This window comes from Eublepharis macularius, chromosome 4, assembly GCF_028583425.1.
Source record: "Eublepharis macularius isolate TG4126 chromosome 4, MPM_Emac_v1.0, whole genome shotgun sequence".
Classification (NCBI taxonomy): Eukaryota; Metazoa; Chordata; class Lepidosauria; order Squamata; family Eublepharidae; genus Eublepharis; species Eublepharis macularius.
In genome coordinates, this window is record NC_072793.1 from 173,478,479 (window position 1) to 173,493,596 (window position 15,118).

The window sequence follows — 15,118 nt, forward strand, 5'->3', positions numbered from 1 at the left end:
CCTTGGTTCCGGGTAAAACTTGGGACTGTGCTTTCCATCCTCCAGTGTTGGAGCGTCTCAGGACCACCTACAAAAAGAGAAGAAAATACAACAAAATTTCTTATCGCCAAAGACCTTTGCCATCACTCCCCTATGTCCTCCGCTTGGGGACGTTAACTGGATGCGCTAGAATACACAGGTGCGCTAGAATACACAGGTGCGCTAGAATACAAACCGATGAGCTCTCCATGCTGCTGCTGCAACGGTTACTCTTGAGAAAGCTAGTGCGAAATCTGTGCTTCAGCCGGCCCCAGATCGGGTGCTGAGAGGACTGCTTGCTCAGTTTTTACCCCGCGGCTTTTGTCAGCATCAGGAGGAGACGTTGAAACACATGGTTAAAGGAGAAAATAAAGAACGGAGACAGGTTTTGGAGAACAACTTCACCTCACCCGGTTGTTCCAACTTTATGGACCAAGACTATTCATGGACTGTTACTGCTATAGTGTGATTTATTCATTGTCTTCCTGATAAGTTGTTTACACTTGTAAGCTTGCACTAAAATTTATTATAGCACTTGCACTTTAAATACTGGAAATCTATATATAAAAATCTGGTTGAATAATTACTTCACTATATTGAATGCTTCCTGTGGGAGGTTGCCCACATTTCTGCTAGTTTCACTAGGAAGCAGCCATTCTCTTTATTTGCTGGATTCAGGAATTCAGCAGAGTCTCGACTGCTGATCCTATTGTATTTTTGCTGTAGACATCCTAGTTATTGATTATATTGTATTCACTTGCAGCATGGAATCCACCTTGGAACACAGCGAGAGGGGCTGACTAGAAATAACAATACTAATAATAAAACTAATGCATGTTAGCCAGCATGTTAAATTTCAGGACATCTTCAAAGCAGGCAGAACCTAAGCAGAAATGGCTATTACTGCTCAAAAAGAAAAGCTACCAAGCCTGCCTTCCTCTCAGACCTTTCTACATTTCCCTTGAGCAGGGGTGGTACCATGGTGGTACCTCATTCCTTAAAAGCAGAGCCGTAATTATGGATTTAATTTCCCCCTCATTAATTGTTTACTTTGGTACCCAGGGGATGGGAAAACCCCATATCCATAACATTTCCAGTATCCCAAAACAATATGCCTGTCGGAGCTCCTCTTACCAGTCATGAGACTGGCCTTTTTGTTCGTCAGGAGGGCATTCTGGAGACTTCCAATGAAGAGTTTCAGGCTGGAGTTCAAGGAAAAGTCCTCCATGGAATCATAGAGTTGGAAGGGGCCTTACAGACCAACCCTCTGCCCAAGGCATGCAAACAGTGGGGGTGGGGCCAATCTTTTATGTGTGGAGCCCAATCCTGTGCAAACTGTTTCTCATGGCACCTCACTAACTGTTTATCTTAACTCAGTTGGCAAAGTTAACGCATCACGTTCCGCTAGACACACCAATTTCTGGGCTCCCTCAGCTGAATCTACAGGTTCTCCCAACGCCATTAGAACGATCACACAAAATAAGATCAAGAACTCGGTAGTCCATGCTTCTTCTCTCCCCCTAGTATCATGTTGGGCCAAACACAATTGAGATCATCTGAGAGGGGATTGCTGTTGTAAAAATCCTTTTGGACAAGCTTTAGACAAGCCCCGTTCCAAAACGAAAGTTTTCTCTGAATATTATGAGGCGTGTCCCAAGTATTTACAGCTGCTTGCAGTTCGATGTTCCTCATGGAATGGTCAACAATCCCCCGGTGTGCTATATTGTTACAGCAAAAGCCTTAATTTTGGATGGCAAACTACACGAGAGTCAGGGTCTGAAAACCATTTTGTTCAAAGATGGAAGCTGTGACTGGGCCAATCCAAGGCCAAAAGATATACCAGATTAAGAAAAATATACACTGTACCATGCCCTACAAATTGCATGGAGGATGTGGGGAAAATTCTGGTCTGACACGTAGAACGTTTCCTACAGAAAGGCTGTGTCTTCTCCCTCCACAGAGATTTTATTGTGGTTTCTGTGGCTTGCATTGTGGGTAGCAGGAGGTGTTCCTGCCTCCCCCTCAGGAATATATTGCAGCTGGCCTTCATGGAGGGGTAGATTCAGTACTTCCCTGCCCACAAGTTCTTCTTGACATGTTCTGAGGATACAAGTGGAAGGCTGTAGCAACCTTTGAAAAACTTAGGAACACCACCTCATTTCTGAACCTGCCCAACCACTCTGGCCATCTTTGGATGCTCTGCCCCCATCATTTATTTGACCTATCAGAGCCTGTGTGGTGTCGTGGTTGGAGTGTCTGATTAGAATCTAACAGACCCAAATTTGAAACCTGAATCAGCTTCAAAAGTTTGCCATCTGACTTTGGGCCAGACACAGATCTCAGCTTAACATACCTCACAGGGTTGTTGTGATGATGAAATGGAGAACAGGAGAATGCTGTGAACCTCTTTGTATTGAGAAGAACGGCAGCACAGAGAGGCAGGGTGAAAATGGCCTTTCTGTTACAAAACAAGGGAGATGTGAGAACTTGCCTAAGCTACAAGAGACAGTGTTGTGTAGTGGTTTGAATGTCAAATTAGGATCAAAGAGATCCAGGTTTGAATCCAACCGTTACCACTGAAGTTTCTAGCTTACCTTGGGAGAGCGTTCACATGCTCTCAGCCAGACATACCTCAAAGAGTTGTTTGGATTGTAAACTGGATGAGAAGTCCAGAGAGTTCAAAAAGAGTAACCATTCAAAACTTCAGGCCAGTGCACTGCTGATTCAACCCTCACCAATGCTGTGGGGCTTGGATCCAGACCCATTTAGATGCCAGGCAAATTTTGACAGTGTCCTGAGCTTGACAACATTTTTTTTCAGGTAGAATTTTTTAAATATAATTAATAGAGTTAAAAGCCTAATAGAAAGGGCAAAGAAATAAAATAGTAAAAGAAGCATACAAGAAAGGGGGGGAAAGACAGAAATGAGAAATAAAAGAAAGCAATAATACATGTTTCATTTTCCATTTTTCTCTACAGCACTTATTTTAGCAAACATCATACTTGAAATTTTAATCTCTCCAAAATTTCCTTTTCCACTACTGCCTCCTTTCTATTTATTTTTCCCAGATTATCTTCTTAAAAATCAAAACCACAAATAATCAAATAATTGTTCCTCGTTTCACACAGAAAGCCAATAAAGGGTTTCCAGTTAGCCAAAAAAGTAGACAATGTTTTTGATCAAAGCTGTAAGTTTAGCCATCTTTACTAACGCTCTCATTTTCATAACCCAGTCCTTGATTGAAGGCAATTCTGTACTTTTCCATTTTTGTGCATACAAAAGCCTAGCTGCTGTAATCATATGTAAAAATAAAATGCCATGCTGATTTCCCAACTTTGTCCATTAATCCCAACAAAAAGGCTTCTGGTTTAAACTGTATAGTAATCTTCAACATTTTTTGTGTTATCATATGAATTTGAGACCAAAATTTTTAGCTTTACAAGTCCACCAAAGATGATAAAATGGTCCTTTTTGTTTCTCACATTGCCAACATACCTTTACTCATTTTAGCTGATTTGTCAGGAGACATACACCACTGATACATCATTACATTCAAAGTTAATTTGAGCCCCTTTACCCACATATTTCCCCGCTGATCCATTATTATATTATACCCCAAATTTTTAGCCCATTTTACCATACCATCTCACAGATTCTTCTTCTGTTTCAAATTTCAATAACAGCTTATTCATTTTAGAAATAACATGTTCATCATTTGAACAAAGCTTTTTTTCAAACTCAAGTCTTTTCATGTTCAAAGCCCCATAGTTTTTTATCTAATTTGAACCTTTCTTAAAGTTGAGCATAGGAAAACCATTGACATTTATACCCTTTAGCTCTTAAACCCTCCCTTGTCTTCAATTTGCAATCTCCTTGTGAGAATTCTATTTTTATTTATTTGTGTCATCCCTGTTTGAAAATCATCTCCCTTCTGTAAGACGCTTCCTGTGTTGAAATCCAAAGTGGTGTCTTCTGTGTTAATCTCAGTTTATATTTTTTCCAAATTCTCAGAATGGCTCTCCTAATGTAATGATTTTTAAAATCTACATTGACCTTTACTTTATCATACCAAAAATAAGCATGCTATCCAAATGAACTCGGCAACATTCTGTGAGAACATTCATATGATTCACCCAGCCCGTGTTCTTTGTTGGATTAAAGGTTTCAGTTGATCATCTACTAATCTATATGGATCAGAGACTTGTGATCTCTGGACCCATATGCAGGTCTTTCCACACTCTGAGCCCTTTTAGGATCCACAGGGGTCTCTCCCATATGCCGTCTTTGGTGGGAAATGACTGTTCTCCTTTGACTGAAGCTCTTTCCACACTCTGAGCAGTGATAGGGTTTCTCTCCTGTGTGGATTCTTTGATGGGAAACGAGGTTACATTTGTTACTGAAGCTCTTTCCACACTTCGAGCATGTATAGGGTTTCTCTCCAGTGTGGACCCGTTGATGGACAGTAAGGTCTGCTCTCCGAGCAAAAGCCTTCCCACACTCCAAGCATTTATAGGGTTTCTCACCTGTATGTATTCTTTGGTGTAAAGTAAGATACATGGCCACCCTGAAGCTTTTTCCACATTCCAAGCATTTATAGGGTTTCTCCCCTGTGTGTATTCTTTGGTGTAAAGTAAGATATATGCCCACCCTAAAGCTTTTTCCACATTCCAAGCATTTATAGGGTTTCTCCCCTGAGTGGATTCTTTGATGGTGAACCAGGTTTGAGTTATGACTGAAGCTTTTCTCACATTCCAGACATTTATATGGTTTCTCCCCTGTGTGAATTCTCCAGTGCATATCAAACAGTGATTTATAACTGAATGTTTTCCCACACACAGGGCAACTAAACTTTCCTTGCCCTATGGGGTTGTCCTTTAATTCAGCCCCATGAGAAGCAGAGGATTCATTCCCCCTCTTCCGTTTTGTTCCGATGTTTCTTCTCTGCTGTTTCCCTTTCAAGGGAAACTGTTGTGGTTCTCCCTCTGACTTGTTTCGGTGACTATCAGCCTCTGGAATAAAGAGGAAATATTGGTAAGATCTTAAAGCAAAACCAGAATCAAGGGGGGAAAGGCCATTCTGTGCTCGATAATGACAGAAGAGAAATTACTTGAAGGGGAGACAAATCCTGCCACATATCAATTGGGTTTTTTAAAAAAAAAATCCATTAATTTTAGCCTCTCTTTTTTTGATGGTCAGTCAAACAGGCCAGTTGCATGACAAGGGGTGGTCTGATTTTTCTACTTTAGAACAAGATAAACTTGTTAAGAAGGGTGTAAGTAGCCACTTTAAGTGGAATTCTGGACAGGTAGAATACAAATAGTGGTAACTTGATTTCTCAAGGCTAATGTAACGCACTCTATGTAATTCTTTCCGCAAAGTCAACTCGTAGGTATCAGTTGGCGCAGAACACTGCAACTCAGTTATTATCAGGATCTCGGAGGAACATGCCTGTCACTCCTATTTGGCAGTCACTCCTTTGGTTGCCCATCAGTTACTGGGCTCAATTCAAGGGTTTGGCCATACAAATACATACAAAGCCCTTCACGGCCTTGACTTTCTCACCTCTCCCCCTATGCTCTGCCATGGCAGCTTGGCTCATCTGAACAGGGCCTGCTGCAGGCGCCGCCCTATAAAATAGCCAAATCAACAGCTGTCCATACATGCACATTTTCTGTTGTGGACCCCACCATGTGGGATGGCCTGCCTGATGAGGTTAGGAAAGGCTTTTCTGCAAACTAAAATTGAATTTATTCAGGAGGACATTCATACACAGTTAATAGCGCTCTGCTGTAAGGAAATGGTTAAAGTGATAAAGGGACAGGGACTGTGAACTAAAATACTGTGCACTTTTGCTTATTAAGTCATATCAAATCGCTCAAGTTTTGTTTTAACATTCTTTCAGCGCTGCATCAGATTTTAGCTTGTTTTCAAATTCCTGCAAACTATACCCTCTTGTGTAGTTTATTGTGTATAGACACTGTAATCTGCCTTGAGTCTCAGTGAGAAAGACAGATTGTAAAAAATATAAATGTACCCTGTTTCCTTTCTCTTTCGCTCAGTTTCTTGTTGGCGGCTCACTCCCAAGGGAGAATATTTTTTTCTGATAATAATTTTTATTTTATTAATAAGATTAAAAGCCCAATAAAGGGGCAGAGAAAGGAAAAAATTAAAGAAAAAGGAATGGAAGGAGAGAGAGAGAGAGAGAGAGAGAGAGCAAAACAAAGAAACAAAAATTAAAGCAAGAAAAAATAAAGATTTCATTTTCCACTACGACCCCTATTATATCTTGAATTTAGATTTTCAATACTGTCCCCCTTCTATTTATTTTTCCCAGGTTTATCTTTTTAGAAATCAAATCCACAAATCATCAATTTATTTTTTCTCATCTCACGCAGAAAGTGAGTAAGGAGTTTCCGATTAACCATGAAAGTAGACAGTGTTTTATCTCTAATCAGAGCTGTAAGTTTAGCCATCTCCCCTAACGCCATCATTTTCACAATCCAGTCATCCATTGAAGGCGATACTGTACTTTTCCGTTTTTGCGCATATAAAAGCCTAGCTGCCGTTGTCATATATAGAAATAGAGTACCATGTTTGTTTTCCATCTGTTTGTCCATTCGTCCCAACAAAAAGGCTTCTGGTTTAAATTGTATATTGATCTTCAAAATTTTCTGTATCATCATATGAATTTGTGACCAATTTTTTTTTGCTTTAAGACAAGTCCAGCAAAGATGATAAACTGTTCCTTTGTGTTGCTCACATTTCCAACATTTTTTGACATACCTTTACTCATCTTTGCTGATTTATCAGGAGACATATACCACCGATACATCATTTTGTAAAAAATTTCTTTTGGTGTGGAACTCAAAGTGAATTTAAGCCCTTTTACCCGCATATTTTCCCACTGGTCCATTTGGCAAATTTGTGGCCCATTTTACCATACACTCTTTCACACATTCTTCTATTTCAAATTTCAGCAAAAGTTTGTACATTTTGGCAATGACATGTTCATCATTTGTATAAAGCTCTCTTTCAAACTGTTTTATTGTAATCAAAGCCCCATAATTTTTTAACTAATTTAAACCTTTCTAGCAATTGTGCATAGATGAACCATTGACATTTATAGCCTTTAGCTATTAGATCTTCCCTTGTCTTCAGTTGTCCAGAGAACTGTGACTAGCCCAAGGTCACCGAGCTGGCTTCAATTGGAGGAGTGGGGAATCAAACCGAGCTCTCCAGATTAGAGTCCCGTGCTCTTAACCACTACATCAAATGTTATGGCTGATCCATTCTTTCACTACCCATTAGAGGGAGCCCGTCTCATTCTTTTCAATTTTTGCTTGGCTGTTCATGGGCTCTACTTGGAATTTTGTTAATCGCAATTAAGTTCCTTTTCAGTGGAAACTCACCAACACTGGATATTCTGTGGCTCCTCAAGTGCAACAAACACATTCAGGCCTCATCAAGCTGCAGGGAGGGAGGGAGTCCTTTTAGTTTACAGATAGCAACGAAGAGGGAGGCTTACCCAGAGCAGCCACATTCCCACAAATCTCCAGCATGACTTCAATGTATAAGGCTCTTTGGTCCGTATCCAGCATAGCCCACTCCTCCTGGGTGAAATACACAGACACCTCCTCAAAGGTCACTGGATGCTGCAAGACAAAGAAAACTGTTTATTCTCACTTTGTAAAAAAAACTCTGCCCTTCATCCAAGGAGTTCAGGATGTTATTGAAAATTCTCCTTTCCTCTGTTTATCCTCCCAGCAGTCTTGCAAGGTAGGCTAGGCCAAGAGAGAAAGAGAAGGGTCTGAAGCTACTCAGGAAGTTCCACAGAGGAAAGGGGACTTGTGTTTCCCCGGACCGAGTCCAACACCTGGACTACTATTCCGCAGTGGCTCTGTAGTGTAACAGCACTTCCTTGTTACGCAGAAGAGTCAAAGATTAGTTCAGGAAAGATGTCACTTTATGGGATTCAGACCTTCCTCAGAGACGCTCCTACCATGATACCATTTGCTTCCTGCCATACTTCTTTTAGCCCTAGACTCCATTACCCCCTTCTTTGCTGCATGAATGAATGCCCCTCCCAATTGCTGCTCACCCCCCAATACTCTAACAAGGCTCTCTCACAGGGCTGCCCGTTCAACCAGTTCTTTCCCACGCAACAGATGGTTAAGATTTCAGCCAGCAGAACTTAATATCCCTCCCTGATATACATCTTAAGACCTTTTAGGTTTTGAACTTGAACAACAGAGGCACCATGTTGACTTGCAGGAAAGAAAGCACTAAAGGGCCTGTAAAGGACAGTGGAGAACGATAAGAAGTTCTGCTCTGCCTCCTAGAGAGGCACTTTTTTGGTAGTGTAAGGAACTTGTTACTTCAGAGCTCAGTAAAATGGCTGAACTTAAGAGTCAGAGCCTCTGAGTGTTGTTAGGATTCTGGCCTAGCGCAAAAATGTGCTGGCCAAGCAAACTGGTAACACCTGCCGAGCAGTCCCTGTTCCCTAGAGATTTGACCTTGGGAGACTGTCTCCCAGAGCCTCCATCTACACTCCCTAGTTTTCCCATACATCTGAAATGCCAACTAACAGCTTTGCCCTGGTTGGCTCTTGAGTTGTGGCAGGATGGGTTGAGGCCTGAAGAGATGGCTTCTCAGACCACCTGGCTCCCAAAGAGACATGGACCAGTTGGGGCTTGGGGTTCCAGAATCCCAATGCCTGCCAGATCTAATTGCCCAATAGCGGGCTTTTATCACAAGTTGCTTTATCCCAGGAAAACATCAGCTCTGTCTCCCCACCTGCCCACCTGCCCCTCATCCCATGCCAAGGGCAGAGAGAGAGATTCTCTCAGAGCTGGGGAGGCACCCGGGGGGCATGATCCGAAGCGCCACACTTACACCATCTGGCTGCAGAGGAGCTGCTTCCCCTCTACCCCAAAGAGGTGGCAAGGAACGTATCCCCAGGACTGCTCCACCATCTGCAAGAACAAAAATGGAAAAGCAAGACAGGTTGTCCTTTCTTTGGGAGTTCAGTTCCTTTCATGTAACAAGACCAGTTCTCCCTATATCAGCTCATGGCAGTTCCAGAAAGCGCTACTTTACATGAGGAATGTCTTAAAAGTGTTAAAACAAATTTCATTTTTCAACTGAAAGGCTGGAGCAGAGCATCTTCCCTCTGTGGAGTCTCCCCATTGTAGGCTCACTGCTGTTGTGAGTGCCGCAGAGTCCACACGGGGTCTTTTGCCAAGGGTTCCCTTTGCACCGGCCACACACACCCCGCCCCACTTCCACCAGAGTGCTTTTCACCAGTTCTTTTTTCACAAAATCACTAGTTGATCTATCACCCTAGTGTTATGGTTTCAGAGTGATAAACCTGCTACAGATATAAGAAAAAGCAGTAAAGAGAGGAGGAGGGGATATGGAGAGAAAATGGGGCCGATATAGTTGAGGAGGTTCGAAACCCTCCAGTTTCCTGTTCCTATTGTGACCAAATCTGTTTCAAGTATGATCTTGCCAGAGAAATCCTACAGAAGCAGGGGGGAAAGACGCTACAGAGCAGGGGGAAACCTGGCAGGTGGGCAATAGCATGAAGATTTCATGTGGAAGTATTTAAAAAAGGCAGAACAGGGGAGATGGGGTTAAATAACAAACAGCCACAGAATCAAGGGCACATAAGAACAGTCCTCAGATTTAAGGCACGCTCAAGGAGGACATAGACTGGGAACAACACCCGTTTGAATCTTACCTGGAAAAGCTGCTCCATAGTAACGCTCTGGTGCAATCTCCTGCACCTGAAACAGAAGTGAGGATCTTAGAAAGGGGAGAGTGATAAGAAAAAGAAGGGGGAACAGACTACTGCGGGCCCGTAAAAAAATCACAGCAATCTATGTGGATTTTTAGGGTATACTTGATCATATCCTGTGTGTCAGGCCTGCCTTGGGGATTCTCTCAGACTCTCCACTTCATCCAACATGGTTGCATGAGTTAAAAATCTTTATTCAGATAAAGCTCCCTAGAAGTGCTCTGTTACATAGAGATTGCCCAGCATGCTGAAGCACAGTGTTCCCTGAGAGGTTAAATTCCAGTTCCCCTCTCCCAGTCCAAAGAAGTCAGTTGGAAGTCAGCAGAAGTCCTGCAAAAGATGCCCAGCCAAACTTCTCACGCCCAGTTCCCACATGCTACCAGCTGCACTGATAAGGTCTCTTTGCAAAACATAGCAAGAGTACAGTGAAGGAAGCTACACTACAGGAAGAAAGCCCATCCCCCCACCTAGTAGACATGCATTCCCAGTTATGGCAGGCAGGCTGGCTTGCCTGCCTGACACTGTGCCTCACCTGCTGCTCCTGCTTCTCGCCCTCTGCCTGGCTCAGGAGGAAGCCTTCTGCCAGGGCCACTGCCTGGGAGCTGCTCTCCGGCCTGCATTCCCTGACCCAGCTCTCCATCTCTGGGGGCAGGACGGCCAGGAACTGCTCCAGGAGCACCAGGTCCAGCATCTCCCTCTTGCTGCACCTTTCGGGCTTCAGCCACTGGCGGCAAAGGGAGTGGAGGCGGCTGCAGACCTCCCGGGGGCCCTCGGCCTCCTGGTAGCAGAACTGCCTGAATTGCTGGCGTTGCACATCTGAAGGGAGGTCCTCGTCCCCCAGGCTGCTTTGCCCAGTTCCTTCCCACAGTTCCTTTCTTCTCCCAGCCACAGTGCCATCAGGACCCTTTCTTGCTTCCACAGCAGCTGGGTCTGGCTCTTCCTTCATCCTCCCCTCCTCCTCTGACAGTGTCCACTCGGACCAGCTGATCACCTTCCTCCTCTGCCAGATAGGGGCAAGCACCAGAGCTCTGGCCTCCTGCAAAACAAAGAGTGATTTCCCCCCTGAAATTATATGCCTGAAGAAGTGAGTTCTGATTGAAAAGAGGGCTCCGTCTGCTGCCATCTGTGGCAGGCGTAAGTGCTAAGAAAATAGAGCGAGGTGCCTCAAACTTGGCTGTTGGCTTCAGGGTGATTGTGGGCGTGGCAGTGCCAAACATGAAAGGAATTGGAACGTCCTTGCCCATGCAATCCCCAGGTACCCCCACCCACTCTGCGTTTTTGATGGGCGTAACTCATCTGAAACTACAGCTAGGAGTCTCCAAACTGGCCACATGCTTCAGGATGACGGTGGGACTTCCAGGGCCATAAAGGAAGGGAATCGGGCCGTCCTGGCACAGAGGAGCTCCTCACTATCCACCTGCTTTTTGCCATGGCAGCTTCGCTCCTCTGAACAGGGTCTCGTGTAGGTGCCGCCCTGCACACGGGCACCTACGTACATTATTAACATACATCATTAGCATTTAACCCAAGGACTCCTTCCTGTGAAGTTGGAAAGGCTGAGAATGAGTGCCTGGCCCAGGGCCAACCAGCAACTTTCAGTAGCAGTAGCAGGATTTGAACCTACATCTCCTAGATCCTAATCAGACACTCTGCCACTGCACTGCCCGTACACAGGCTTTCTCTGTAGTGGCCCCTACCCTGTGGAACAGCCTGCCTAAAGAGGCCAAGCGAGCCCCCACTTTCCAGGCTTTCCGCAAACAATGCAAAACTTAAATAATTCAAAAAGGCTTTTGTATTGTATGGAGGGGGTTTCAGATGCTTCGCTAATGAGTTAGGGACTATAGGCATCGACACTGTGTTGCCATATGTACTATCGGTTGCTTTTAACTATGTGCTCCTATGTTCTGTTTCAGTACTTCTTCAGCTCTGTATTGGATTCTTACTAATGCTACGTCTTTGTAAACTTGTGTTTATTTACCCTATGGCATTGTTCATGGAAATGTCCTTGAAACTGACTGTACTAATCTCATACGATGTAATCCGCCTTGAGACTATAAATGACATGAACGAACAAACCAAGCAAGCAAGCAAAGGTTTACTTTCCAAGAGAAGCCAGGAAGGTGCAGGCAGCACAAAGAGAGTGCAAAATATCCCCTCTGGGAAAAAACAAAGAGGGTTTAACCGGTCCCCTGATTTATCAGAAGTTGTGTGGCGTAGCGGTTAGAATGGCAGACTATGATCAAGGAGCCCTGGGTTTGAATCCTCACTCTGCCATGGCAGATAGCTGGTTTACTTTGGCCCAGGCACACAGTCTCAGGCAGACCTACCTCACAAGGTTGTTGTGAGGATAAAATGGAGGGGAGAACAATGAAAGCCACTCTGTGTCCTCACTGGGGAGAAAAGCAGCACAGATAAGGAGGGCGGGAAATGTCCCCTCCTTTCCAAAACAAAGCTTCACTGACTGATGGCTAGCAGGCTCCATGTTCTCAGCTCGCGAACAGAAAGTGAGCTCAACCGGCAGGTGTCCGAGCATCCCTGCGGTACAGGGGATGTTGTGACAATAAAAGGGAACAGAGAACAGCAATATAAACCACTTTGAGTCCCCAATGGAGAGAACAGAACCACAGATGGGTGGTGGTGGAAAATGCCTCCTCCTCTTCAAAAGAGTTCAATAACTTCCCTGAACTACCAAAGCTAGCGGTGCAGTGGCAGAGTGTCTGATTAGGATATAGGAGATGCAGGTTCAAATCCCGTTACTGCTACTGAAAGTTGCTGGCTGGCCCTGTTCCAGGCACTCATTCTCAGCCTTAGAAACTTCACAGGAAGGAGTCCTTGGGTTAAATGTTAATGATGTGCTGCTAAATTATAGGTTGGTCAATACTGCAATAATCTCAACAACATTGGTTCAAGCCAGCCTTGAAATCTCAGAATTTAAGCAGAGTTGGCCCTGGTTAGTATTTGGATGGGAGGCCACCAAGGAAGTCCAGGGTCCCTATGAAGGGGTAGGCAATGGCAAACCACCTCTGCCCATCTCTCGAAGACGTCATAAGTCCGCTGCGACTCTCCAGCAGTTTGCACCCCAAAACACAGCTGCCCCTCGACACTGTTCCCATCAAAACCAGAGAAGTATTTTGCAAGGATTTTTTTTATTGCTTACCTTGTTTTTTAATCTTCCCGTGCTGCCGGGTCTCCCCTTCACCCACTGGCACTAGCAACTTACCCCTGGAACACTGAAAAGAGTTATCTTTTCACTTGAAAGGAATCGAAGCAGGAAGTGTTTGGAGCAAGTCATGTGGCTCTTCTTGATGCCTCTCTAGGAATGGAAACTCCTAACATTTAACCCTTGGACCGACTCTCTCCATAAGGCAGAAAGGTCCAGCTCCTTGTTTCACCCTGCCAGACCCAGCAAGCTTCACTCCAATTCCACTGCAAAGTGTGGCAAAGTGAAGACAGGATTCAACCCCCTTTGCCATGCCAGGGTATGCTCATTTTTGCCTCTAAGGAGAGATCCAGAGGTTTAGAATGGGAGGAAGCTAATGTGGGGCCACTGAATGCGGAACAATCCCTCTCTACATCTAGAGAAGTATCATTTTCTGTTCTCTAAGAACCGCATGAAAGAGGTGCAGAAGCTTCTGGCTGGGCTCACTGGCTTGAGCCATGCATTTCCCAAGCATCGGCTTTGCTGCTCCCTCCTCAAAGGAGACTTTTTTGTTCTGAGTGGTGTGCCTTTATGGGTGTAATCCAGCAGGGCTCTTCCAGTATTCAAATACAGAAGCAAACTGCGTTCGCTGGGTGAAATGTAGCCCAAGATGAGTCCTTCCCGCATACATCAAGGAAGCAAATAGCTGCTGATCCCTCTCTTTCTTCTCCGTCTTCAACACATGGGTCTTCTCTTTCTTCCAGAGTGGAGATGGAATCAGGTTTGGGAACCAGTAGTCCTTATTTGGGGGGAAAGAGACCAGTTACTTCTGGATTTTCCTGTTCTAACAAATACTCAGGTTTGCAAGCTAGGCTGTCTCATCATAACAGCAAAAGCGAGGAATGTAAAATTTTTCATCTCCTGTAGCACCAACGTAATGGGGGTGGGCGGGAAAGGGCTACTCTTGCATCCAGAAGAATCCATCAGCTAAGCCTGCTGGTGGCCCAGAGCAGAGAAGGAGGCAGTAGAAAACTCTGTGGCACTATAGCTCCTTGCATTCACTCCCCTCCCTTCTCCATACCCTACCATCTATAGGGTCCGCCCCCAAAGCTCCAGAAATTTCACAACCCAGTGTGGGCAACCCTACTCCCATGGAATGGCCTAGGAGCTTGCTGCTGATTTTCTCTCTTGGCCGACACCCTTTTGAGCCCCGGGGATTGTGCCTGGTGGAAAAGGAGCAGAAGAGTGGATCAGTGGCTACCCAGGAGGGAGGGAGGGCCTTGGGAAAGTTGATATCGGGCTCTCCCAAGGAGAGGTGGTGTTCTTCTCCCAGGAGCTGGGAGGCTCAGCATCCCTCACCCATGGAGGCAGACACGGATCAGGGAAAGGCCAATGACTCAGGCAGCGTAGGGACCAGAGAAGCAGCCAGCCCCTTTAGGATGTTTATGTTGTTGGGAACGTATCCCCTGTTAAAACTTTTAATGTTTACATGCGGGGTATTTAAAAAATGGTTAGGTTCTTACTCACTGTCACCCAAATCTCTAGGAATTTGCCAACATGGACCTGGCAACCCTCGGGTACTCTGGTCCTACCCGGTTTGAACCGCCTAGACCAGGGTTGTGGCAGCTGAGCAGGCCCTTCACTAGTGTGCCGTGGTGGTCAGGAACAGGTGAGGAAGGAGAGAGGCTGTGGAGGCTGAAGGGATGTCTAATGGTCTGGATCATTCTGGTCTGGCCTGATTCAGGTGCAGGCATGCACTTAAGAAACACTAGGTGTCCAGATCACTTTCTGTTACCAGATCATTTGGTTCCTATCTGAAAGATACACCTCAACATGGTTGATTCAGTATGTGAGGATTTGCCCACCACGAGTGAGCCAGCTTAACATCCCAATCACCCATATTTACATTTGGGCAATCACCACAACCCGGTGAGGTAGGTCTGCTGGGAGCATGTGGCTAGCCCAAAGTCAGCCAGCAGCCTTCCACGGCAGATTCAGGATTTGAACCTGGCTCTCCTAGATCCTAGCTTAGGTAGCTCAGGTTGGTTCTTAAACCCTCTTCAATTTGTTAAGGAGGAGATTGTTCCATCCTGCATCTCCGTGCTGCCCTTCTCCCCAACAGGGCCTCCAAGCAGCTCACATTGTTCTCTGCTCCATTTTGTCCT

The 15,118-nt window shown here is 45.0% G+C and overlaps 1 protein-coding gene across 1 annotated transcript; it reads right to left on the bottom strand.

The window, feature by feature from the left end:
* Positions 1 to 3,040: 3,040 nt before the first annotated feature.
* Positions 3,041 to 13,067, bottom strand: LOC129327086 (zinc finger protein with KRAB and SCAN domains 7-like). The gene is made up of 6 exons (XM_054975522.1): positions 12,972 to 13,067; positions 10,347 to 10,850; positions 9,758 to 9,803; positions 8,911 to 8,990; positions 7,544 to 7,670; positions 3,041 to 5,027 (listed from the first exon to the last, which is right to left on the bottom strand). Exons 2-6 carry the CDS (start codon positions 10,758 to 10,760, stop codon positions 4,198 to 4,200), a joined length of 1,497 nt encoding a protein of 498 aa, XP_054831497.1. The 5' UTR covers positions 10,761 to 10,850; positions 12,972 to 13,067; the 3' UTR covers positions 3,041 to 4,197.
* Between the last annotated feature and the right edge of the window lie 2,051 nt (positions 13,068 to 15,118).

Bases quoted from the DNA above. Each gene is read 5' to 3' on its own strand.
- LOC129327086 (XM_054975522.1), bottom strand. From the start codon at position 10,760: ATGAAGGAAGAGCCAGACCCAGCTGCTGTGGAAGCAAGAAAGGGTCCT. The intron at 9,804-10,346 runs GTGAGGCACAGT...CTTCTGTTTCAG, and splicing joins GCGAGAAGCAGGAGCAGCAG to GTGCAGGAGATTGCACCAGA. The intron at 8,991-9,757 runs GTAAGATTCAAA...TTGTTCTTGCAG, and splicing joins CTATGGAGCAGCTTTTCCAG to ATGGTGGAGCAGTCCTGGGG.